The following is an 11,288-nucleotide window of genomic DNA, read 5'->3' on the forward strand; positions in this document are numbered from 1 at the left end:
GGAGTACTGGGGGCTGAACCCAGACGCCCCTCACACTGCAGACCAAGACAAAAGGAACACAGGGAAGGTCTACACAAAGCCCATGACTTTTCCTATTTCCTTCCGGGTGAAGTTCACTCAACCCTCTTAAACAGACTCCCTTTGTGTTCATGTTCTTGTAACCAGTGTATTAGACACACTGGGCCCTCCGAAGGGTTCAAGGAGAAAACTTTCTCTTTATAAAGAATGTGTCCTCAAGCCCACTGCCAGTATGGGTAACTGGAGCTTAATCCAGTTGGGAAACTATGAGAAATGACATATAAGTCTTAGTTTTATCCCTCTCAAGAGGAAAGGAGCTTGGGATAATTACATACCAACTCCCTTTGAGTAACTGATCTGATGGAGTACTCCTTCCAGAAGGCATTAGGTGCACAGTATTTCCAGTGTTCCATGTGCATAGGCAACCTGCAAAAAAAGCAACCATTCAAATCAAATCCTTTCAGGTAAAAACATGAATACATGGCATTGGAGTGCTCTTGAGTACACTAAACTGGTCATGCTCTGGGAATTTGGGTGAGCCTTGGAGACAGTATGCTACACATGTGTATCTATATCCCTAATGAAACATATCCTGAGGACAAAAAGAACCCAAAAAACCCCAAATGCTATTCAATAATCATACTGATTGGTATTAATATTGGTACTGGTGTTCATAAATATTATATATGTATTGTAGCAGCAGTTCCCAAACTTTTTGGCACCAGGGACTGGTTTTGTGAAAGACAAGTTTTCCATGGATGGGGGTGGGGGGGATGGTTCAGGTGGTAATGCGAGCGATGGGGAGCAATGAGGAGCGGCAGATGAAGCTTTGCTTGCTTGCCTGCTGCTCACCTCCTGCTGTGTGGTCTGGTTCCTAACAGGTTGCGGACTGGTACCAGTCCATGGCCCAGTGGTTGGGGACCCCTGTATTGTAGGATGAAGTGAATAAGTAATTGTGTTGGTGTCCTTAGAAACTGGATTTTCAATATGAGAAACAGATACAGGACATAATCGAAGAAGTTAGGTTTAAAAACTGCTTTCTTAAAATTGGATTAGAATTATCAGTATTAACCCAATTGAATTGGCTTTCTCCTAAAAAAAAATATACTTCATCACTGTGTCCACCAAAATGACCTGGTAGCTATGACAACCCAGTAGTAATAAACACTGCTAGTACACAGATTATGGTCTCTAAATAGCACTACCACTAAAAAGAACCATGTCTCCTTAGGGAAATGATTGATTTCAGACCATGGACAGGAAATATGCAAAATGAGCTTGGAATATTTTGTTGTACAGAAGTAAGGAAGCAATATCAAGTGAAGTTATATAAAAAGACTCAGGAACTAACTTAAAGGAGACTCCCACAGATGGGGCAGTTTGAGCATTAAAAAGATAAAATTACAATATATTGACATCCATCAATGTTAAAAATGATGTTATCACAATGGTATGAAAATTAAAGAAACGTCAATGGTCGCTTTTGGAGATTACTAAGACACCAACTCATTGTTATGAATGCCAAATAATAAACAAAGGCATTTACCATGCCTTTCCTGTAAGAGTTGTATGTCAATCTCACACATGTGAGAATGGCTATCATCAAAAAGAACACAAATAACAAATGTTGGCGAGGATGTGGAGAAAAGGGAACCCTCATACACTGTTGGTGGGAATGTCAATTGGTACAGCCACTGTGGACAGTACAGAAGTTCCTTAAAAAACTAAAAATAGAATTATCCTATGATCCAGCAATTCCACCCCTGGCTATATATCTGAAAAAAACAAAAACACTAATTTAATACCTAAGATACATGCACCCCAATGTTCATAGTGGCATTATTTACAATTGTCAAGGTATGGAAGCAACCTAAGTGTTCATCAACAAATGACTGGATAAAGAAGAGGTGGGTTGGCCAAAAAGTTCATTTGGGTTTTTCCATAAGATACACACACACACAATGGAATACTATTCACTCATAAAAAAGAATGAAATTTTGCCATTAGTAGCAATCTAGATGGACTTGGAGGGCATTATGCTAAGGGAAATAAGTCAGACAGACAAAGACAAATACCATATGATATCACTTACATGTGGAATCTAAAAAATACAACAAACTAGTAAATAAAACAAAAAAGAAGCAGATGCAGATATAGAGAACAAGTTACTGGTTACCAGTGGAGGAAGGGGGCAATATAAGGATGACGGAGTGGGAGGTACAAAGTATTGGGTGTAAGATAGGCTACAAGGACGTATTATACAATATGAGGAATATAGCCAATATTTTTTAATAACTGTAAATGGATTGTAACTTTTAAAAATTGTATAAAAAAAGAAAATAAAATACATTTTCAAAAAACTTTTAAAAAGAACGGTATGTCAAGAGTTAATGAAAAAAAAAAAAAAGAGTTAATGAAGCAAAGAATAATATCACCTAATAAAGGCAGAGGTAATGGGAGTGCTAGATGATATTAAGGAATTACTAAATTTTAAGTGTGATAATGGCATTTATATTACATTTTAAAAAGAATTCTTAACTCTTAAATATAAATGCTAAGGTAGTAGTGAGTGAAATGATAGAGTGCCTGGTATTTGTTTTAAGATAATCCAGTGGATGGTAGGTGAAGTAAAGATGAAACAAGATTGGCTATCTGTTGATAACTGTTAGTCTCATGATGAATACTTCCTACTTTTAGGTGTTTTTACAAATTACTGTAATAAAAGTTGTGTTTTAATACAAGCATATAGATGCCCTGCAAAGTCTTTGTGCACTTTTAGGTATACATGTACCCCAAACTGAAGTCCACTACAATACTAAGTATTTTCAAAAATACTAGGAGGAGTGATACCCATCTCGGAAAAAGCTTGGGGATAAAGTTGTTACAGGTTTATAGAAAATTAACCAATGAAAAGGATGAGACACTTAAAAACTCCTGGGAAAACAAAAAGTTGTACAAGAAAGGAAATACAATCACAATATATTACATGACCCAGCTGTGAACAATTATCCTTTGGTCATAATGACATTGATAAAGTGTTTAATCTGCATAAAATCAAAGCATTGGATGTCTCCATGATAGGAGGTGTGAATGGCAGGTGGAGGGAGATGTAAGAGAGCTAAATCATTACCTTCTATAGTAGTAGGTCTATCCATAACATATGACACAGAGAGATAAATAATAATATAAGCAGATTACTTAGAAACACAGAGAGAAATGTCCAAAGAATCAGCTAAAATAGTTAAAAAGTGGTTGGTCTATAATTTTTAAGGAGAGGAAGCTAGGGGTCTGATGTTTTCCATGAAACACCTTATATGACTTTTAAAACAATGTACTTCGGGGAGAGAGGAAAGTAGGGAGAGAGGGAGGCGGGATGACATGGTTGGATCTGCATTTTAGCAAGATCACCATGGTCTGGTTTCTGAGTGTGGGTACAAAAGTGGAGAAACAAATCAGTGAGGCCAGCTGGCAAGCTCTCACGATAAGAAGAGTCACAATAAAAATGAAGAAGAGGAGAAAACTGAACTTGACTGAGGTGATGTCTCACTGGGTGAACCATAAGGGCGAGTATTGTACTAGACAGTAACTTGCCATCTTCATCTCTCTCTCTTCTCTCTCCATCTTGCCTTGATCAAAGCTAAGCCCTCTCTTCCAGAGATTTCTGGCCCCTCCAACAGGGCCAACCCAGGCCAGATGGTGAATCTCACTTGCACATCAACTGGCTTCTTTCCCAAAAACATACACCTCAAATGGTTTGAAAATGGTGTGGAGCTTCCAGCCCATCAGACCCTCATCGTCCGTCCTGCAGATGCTTCCTCTTACACCATCATCAGCACCACCCTGGTGACCCTTGCCTTGTCCTTACTCCACTCCCAGGTTACCTGCCAAGTGGCTCACAGTGAATTGCCGAGTCCCTTCAGTGGGCATGTGAATATCTCTAAGTTCCTTCAAGGTAAGGGCCCACCCACCTACCCCCATGGCCCAACCTAGGTGACCTCCACCTGTTCCCTGTTTGGAGCACCTCACCTGAGTCTTCCCATTCATTCTTCACCAAACGCCACCTGAGGTGGGTACGAGTTTCCCTATCTTAAATGACCATCCTATTCCCTTTCATGCTGTAATTGCATACTTCTCTTTCAGAGCTTCCTTCCCTCCAGTGCAGTGGTCCCCAACCTTTTTGGCACCAGACACCAGTTTCATGGAAGACAGTTTTTCCATAGACAGGGGTGGGGATGGTTTTGGAATGATTCACGTGCATTACATTTATTGTGCACTTTATTTCTATTATTATTACATTGTAATATATAATGAAATAATTATACAACTCACCATAATGCTGACAGGAGACAGAACTCAGGCAGTAATGTGAGCAATGGGGAGTAGCTGTAAACACAGATGAAGCTTTGCTCACTCGCCCACCACTCACCTCCTGCTGTGCGGCCCCATTCCTAACAAGCCACGGACCGATACAGGTCAGTGGCCTGGGGGTTGGGGATCCCTGCTGTAGAGTATTTGGGAGGTGGGAGTTTATTCATTCATTCATTAACAAGTGTTTACTGAGCATCTGCTGCATGGTGCATTATTCTAGGTGCTGGGGGTTCCATGGTAAACAGAACAGACCTGGTTCTGCATCATTGAGTTCACACTCACGTGAACACCGTCATCCAAGATGCAAACAAATATACGGTTATGACTTGTAACATTTGCCATAATGGAAAAGAATTGACTACTGAAATAGATGAAAACAGGAGAAATCTAGTTTACAAGGAAATACTTTTGAAGTAGTGATGATGGAACCAAGGCATATAAGATGAAAGAGAGTCAGCCAAGTTAAGAGTAGAGTGTTCCAGGCAGAAGAAACAGAACGTGCAAGGCCCTGCGGTGGGGTTGGGTGGAGAGTAAGACATGTTTGCGGAGCAGAGAGGAGGCCCATGTGGCTGGATCTTAGTGAGAAGAGGGGTGCCTAAAAAAGGAAATGGCTGGAGAGAAGGGACAGGGACCAGATCACACAGCTCTTATAGGCCACAGCAAGGAAGTTTCTCCCACTTTGGACTCTCCACGTGGGCTCCTAACCCCTTGTCCAGACCACCATGTCACCACTGCTTTGCTGCCAGTTCTGCCTTTGAAACAGGCTTCCTAGATGCACCTTGGTATCAAGGGAGGGAACAATGCAGGCAAGGCCACGCCCCACCTTTCTTGCTCTGACCTCATAAGACAAACCCATTATGGTGGTGTCAGACTTTGCATCTAAGCTTGCTCAAGCTTGCTCTAAGCTTGCTCATATGCTTAAGTAGTCCCTCAGGACATAACTCCTGGGATATTACAAATGTTACCTCACTCTGAAAATGTTCAATGTAAAAATTACATCATAGTTATTTGATTTCCAGCATCACCCATCACCAACAAACAAAACAAGGTCTTTCTTAATGACCAGAATTTTTATCAATCCTTTTTCTTCCTAAATTTGTATATCCATTATAATTCCTGCAGAGAACTTTATACTACTGTAGCATATTTTTATGTGAGTCTTTTATGGACCACAACATTACACATATCATAGAGAACTATGAAAACACAGAGAACTACCATCAAAAAAAGTATATAAATTAAATTTATTTGGTTTTTCCTTATGAACTAAGGGTGTAAGTGTTTAAAAAAAGGCAGCTCAGTGAGACAGATGGGGGAGCTTATGATGTTTTGATTAAAACAGGCTTTCTGGCCAGCAGTATTTTGAACTGTCCTTTTATTTTGTGTCCCAAAGGCTTTACACCAAGGGCAATGCACCATAGTTAGTTTCGGAATGTATGGGGAGAAGATTTTTCTGTTGTTTTTTTTTTTTCCTTTCTTTTTTTTTTTTTGACAGTTGGAGAAGGAGAATTGAGAAACAGGAGGCAAGAGAAGGATCTGGGCTTAGTGTGCAATTTTAGGAAAGAGTCATATGAGGGTTCAGGATCTGGAGATTAATTGTATTAAACTACCTGTGTATTTACTCTTTAGGATATCACATGTGCCCCCAGGGTACCTGTGGCAGCAGTTAAGTGTAGACAGTCTTCAGATTAGCTATGAATTTGGCTGCATCTCGTCCATGTTCCCTTACTCACCCTGGTCACCTTACTGTCCTTGGAATATGCTAGGCTTCACCTCAGGGCCCTTGCCTATGCCCTTCCCTCTGCCTGAGATGCACTTACCACACACAGCTGATCTCAGTGCCCTCTCTCCACTTCTTGTCCTCCTCCAGCCCCTTTGCCTAATGTTCCAGCTACCAGGGCTGCATGATTATCCCAAACTTATTCCAGTATTCTAAACTTACTCCAAATCCTCAAAATTATTATGCTCACATGTTCTATACTTCAGGAAATTTGGACAGGGCCTAGTAGGGATGACTTGTCTCTGCTCTATTACACCTGGGACCTCAGCTGGATGATTCAGAGGCTAGAATCATATGAAGGCTCCATCACTAACATGGTGTGAACTCGGTGCCTCAATTCTTACATGAGCCTCTTCTTATCATCTTTCCACATGTTAGTTTGGGCTTCCTCAGAGCTAGCTGGCTGTGTTCCCAAGGTGAGTGTCCCAAGATTCCCATGTGGAAGCCACATCAACTTTTATAACCCAGCCTTGGACCTCACACAGTGTCACCTCTGCTGCACTCTGTTCCTAGTCACAAAGTACCGCCCAGGATTCAGGGGAGCAGAAGTAGACTCCCCAATGATCAGGAGTGGTACGGTTCTGGATGACATTGTGGGCTTGCAGTAGCCATCTATGGAAAATAGAATCAGCCAGATGTAGTTCACTCCTATTCATCTTTCCTATTTCTGCACTTTTTCCAGAAACCCTTCCCTACCTTCCCACCTCCAGACCAAGTCAGGTGCCCCTACAGGCTATCATAACCCATGTGGGGGTCAAGTGACTGCTTTTCCCCCTGTCCTCCCCACCAGAGCAGGAGCTCCATGAGGCAAGGACCTGCCTGCCTTTTCTCACTGCTGCATCCCAAGAACTGAGAGCAATGTCTAGGAAGGTGTGGGTGCTCCTTGAGCATCATTTACATGAAGGAAGAAGTAATGAAGGAAGCCCTGTTGTTTCAGTTGTTCCCACAGTGAAGATGTCAGTGCACCGTGTTCCATGCCTCCACGTGGCCATCCTCACCTGCCATGTGCAAACGTTTTACCCTGAAGCCATAGAAATCACCTGGCAAGGGAGGAAAGGATGCTTCAGGACCTGTGAGGTCTTCACCCCCACCCAGAACCCAGATGGCACATTCAGCCAAGACAGTCATATCCTTGTCAGCACCTCGGAGGACAGAAGGCTGTTCACCTGCCAAGTGTGGTGTGAGACCCAGACACTGGTCCAGAGCAGCATGCAGCTGAGAGAGCTTACAGAACAGCAGGAGAGTTTGGGTGAATAGGGGTGGAATAACCAAGCAGCTAAAGACTTGAACCCGGAGTCAGGCTGGGTTCAACTGCTGACTCTACCATGTTTGGGAAGGTCACTTCACCTTCTGAAACTCAGTTTCCTCATCTTTAAAATGGAACAACATATACAGCCACCTCTACATATTGTGATGCCTTAGGTACCAAAGAGCAGTAACCACCACTTTATCACACAGCTACATCCTGACGGCACATCCCTTTTACCAGATATTCCTGTGAATAACTAAGATAAGATGTATTATCTTTCCCCAATTCCCATCTAACCACCCAAAAGCCATTCAGATTCAACCATTACTGAGCACATATTAGGTACTTTGCTATGTGCTCTTACTTGATACAAATATGTTCTAAAATACGTGTTATGATCCCATTTTAATTTTTTTCCTAAACCAAAAAAACCCATTATTTCCATGAACATATGTTTTTTTCTTATTAAAAGTGGTATATTCTTCCCATGACAAAAATCTTTTACTGTAATATTTATAAATATTTTACAACAATATATAAAAATATTTTGTGTAAGTAGCATAAGCATACGATAACAAAATTTCAAACTATATAAGAGTTCAAAATGGAAAATAAAATTTTCTTCTGGAAAATATGACACAACATTGAGGATGTCTTCCGGAGGTTTCTCTTGGGAGGAAACTTTTCTCAGAAGCCCCCAGCAAACTTCCTCTTACCTCTCATTGGTCATATGTCCATTCTTAAACCAATCCCTGTCCTCGATGGCTTAGTGGATCCTGAACCATTCAAGAGATGTAGGATCACCGCGATTGAATATAACTGGGAGAGGGGAAAATGGATGTGAGGGAGACAGCCTCGATGCTCAGCATGTCCTCTTCTTCACAGTCAGGGTTCCCTCCCTCTATCTCTGATGCCCATATGATAGGATCTCACCAATTCGACATAGCTTTCTTCATGTCCTCTCTCTGATTCAAGGCCTTCATGATGGAGAGGTGGCAATTGAGCTTGGTTTCTCATTGCTTTCCAAGCCCACTACTATTTTCTGACCTTTCCCCACAAGCCACAGCTTCTGTGTCTCCTTAGTTGGACTCTCAGCACCAAAGTAGTTGTCATGAAATTCCCATTGTCTCTACAGTCTACCAAATGTTTTGTCCCATTAGCACCATCCTTACTGATGTCCCCAGCTATCCCTGGGATGTTGCCATGACAATCCTATGCCTCCTCTACTATGCAGACTGTAGTTTGCTAGCTAACAGAGGATATAAACATTTCAAATGTTGTTTGACATTTCCAATTGCCTCTAAAAGAGTTTGCACAAATTCACACTCCTATAAATAAGAAATGAGTGTCTGTGTCTCACCACATTTTTGCCAGCATTGAGTACTATCAACCTTTTGATCACTGTAAATTTTATAGGTTAAAAACTGGAAATATTGAGAAGAGATCTTGCTGAGGATTAACCAAGATGGCAGAGTAGAAGGACGTGCTCTCACTCCCTCTTGCGAGAGCACCAGAATCACAACTGACTGCTGGACAATCATTGACAGGAAGACCCTGGACTTCACCAAGGAGGATACCCCACGTCCAAGGACAGAGGAGAAGCCACAGTGAGACGGTAGGAGGGGCACAATCAGAGTAAAATCAAATCCCATAACTGCTGGGTGGGTGACTCACAGACTGGCGAACACTTATACCACAGAAGTCCACCCACTGGAGTGAAGGTTCTGAGCCCCACGTCAGGCTTCCCAACCTGGGTGTCTGGCAACGGGAGGAGGAATTCCTAGAGAATCAGACTTTGAAGCCTAGTGGGAATTGATTGCAGGACTTCGACAGGACTGGGGGAAACAGAGACCCCACTCTTGGAGGGCACACAAAGTAGTGTGCGCATCGGGACCCAGGGGAAGGAGCAGTGACCCTGGGGGAGACTGAACCAGACCTACCTGCTGGTGTTGGGGGGGTCTCCTGCAGAGGCGGGGGATGGCTCTGTTTCACCATGGGGACAAGGACTCTGGCAGCGGAGGTTCTGGGAAGTGCTCCTTGGCGTGAGCCCTCCCAGAGTCTGCCATTAACCCCACCAAAAAGCCCAAGTAGGCTCCAGTGTTGGGTTCCCTCAGGCAAAACAACCAACAGGGAGGGAACCCAGCCCCACCCATCAACAGTCAAGTGGATTAAAGTTTTACTGAGCTCTGACCGCCACAGCAACAGTCAGCTCTACCCACCACCAGAGCCTCCCATCAAGCCTCTTAGATAGCCTCAACCACCAGAGGGCAGACAGCAGAAGCAAGAAAAACTACAATCCTGCAGCCTGTGGACCAAAAACCACAGTTACAGAAAGATGGACAAGATGAAAAGGCAGAGGGCTATGTACCAGATGAAGGAACAAGAAAAAATCCCAGAAAAACAACTAAATGAAGTGGTGATAGGCAATCTTCCAGAAAAACAATTCAGAATAATGATAGTGAAGATGATCCAGGACCTCGGAATAAGAATGGAGGCAAAGATTGAGAAGATGCAAGAAATGATTAACAAAGACCTAGAAGAATTAAAGAACAAACAAACAGAGATGACCAGTACAATAACTGAAATGAAAACTACACTAGAAGGAATCAATAGCAGAATAACTGAGGCAGAAGAACGGATAAGTGACCTGGAAGACAGAATGGTGGCATTCACTGCTGCGGAACAGAATAAAGAAAAAAGAATGAAAAGAAATGAAGACAGCCTAAGAGACCTCTGGGACAACATTAAACGCAACAACATTCGCATTATAGGGGTCCCAGAAGGAGAAGAGAGAGAGAAAGGACCAGAGAAAATACTTGAAGAGATTATAGTCGAAAACTTCCCTAACATGGGAAAGGAAATAGCCACCCAAGTCCAGGAAGCACAGAGAGTCCCATACAGGATAAACCCAAGGAGAAACACGCCGAAACACATAGTCATCAAAGTGGCAAAAATTAAAGACAAAGAAAAATTATTGAAAGCAGCAAGGGAAAAATGACAAATAACATACAAGGGAACTCCCATAAGGTTAACAGCTGATTTTTCAGCAGAAACTCTACAAGCCAGAAGGGAGTGGCATGATATACTTAAAGTGATGAAAGGGAAGAACCTACAACCAAGATTACTCTACCCAGCAAGGATCTCATTTAGATTTGATGGAGAAATCAAAAGCTTTACAGACAAGCAAAAGCTAAGACAATTCAGCACCACCAAACCAGCTCTACAACAAATGCTAAAGGAACTCCTCTAAGTGGGAAACACAAGAGAAGAAAAGGACCTACAAAAACAAACCCAAAACAATTAAGAAAATGGTCATAGGAACATACATATCGATAATTACCTTAAACGTGAATGGATTAAATGCCCCAACCAAAAGACATAGACTGGCTGAATGGATACAAAAACAAGACCCATATATATGCTGTCTACAAGAGACCCACTTTAGACCTAGGGACACATACAGACTGCAAGTGAGGGGATGGAAAAAGATATTCCATGCAAATGGAAATCAAAAGAAAGCTGGAGTAGCTATACTCATATCAGATAAAATAGACTTTAAAATAAAGAATGTTACAAGAGACAAGGAAGGACACTACATAATGATCAAGGGATCAATCCAAGAAGAAGATATAACAATTATAAATATATATGCACCCAACATAGGAGCACCTCAATACATAAGGCAACTGCTAACAGCTATAAAAGAGGAAATTGACAGTAACACAATCATAGTGGGGGACTTTAACACCTCACTTACACCAATGGACAGATCATCCAAAATGAAAATAAATAAGGAAACAGAAGCTTTAAATGACACAATAGACCAGATAGATTTAATTGATATATATAGGACATTCCATCCAAAAACAGCAG

The 11,288-nt window shown here is 41.9% G+C and overlaps 1 protein-coding gene across 1 annotated transcript; it reads left to right on the plus strand.

The window, feature by feature from the left end:
* Positions 1-2,220: 2,220 nt before the first annotated feature.
* Positions 2,221-9,842, plus strand: LOC309614229 (signal-regulatory protein beta-1-like; the record flags this gene model as incomplete). Its single annotated transcript, XM_082362319.1, has 3 exons — positions 2,221-2,235; positions 3,598-3,997; positions 6,933-9,842. The coding sequence occupies 3 exons, from the start codon at positions 2,221-2,223 to the stop codon at positions 7,421-7,423; spliced, it is 906 nt and encodes a 301-aa protein (XP_082218445.1). The 3' UTR covers positions 7,424-9,842.
* Between the last annotated feature and the right edge of the window lie 1,446 nt (positions 9,843-11,288).

The sequence above is a fragment of the Balaenoptera borealis genome (genome assembly GCF_965194805.1).
Source record: "Balaenoptera borealis genome assembly, chromosome: 16".
Lineage (NCBI taxonomy): Eukaryota > Metazoa > Chordata > Mammalia > Artiodactyla > Balaenopteridae > Balaenoptera > Balaenoptera borealis.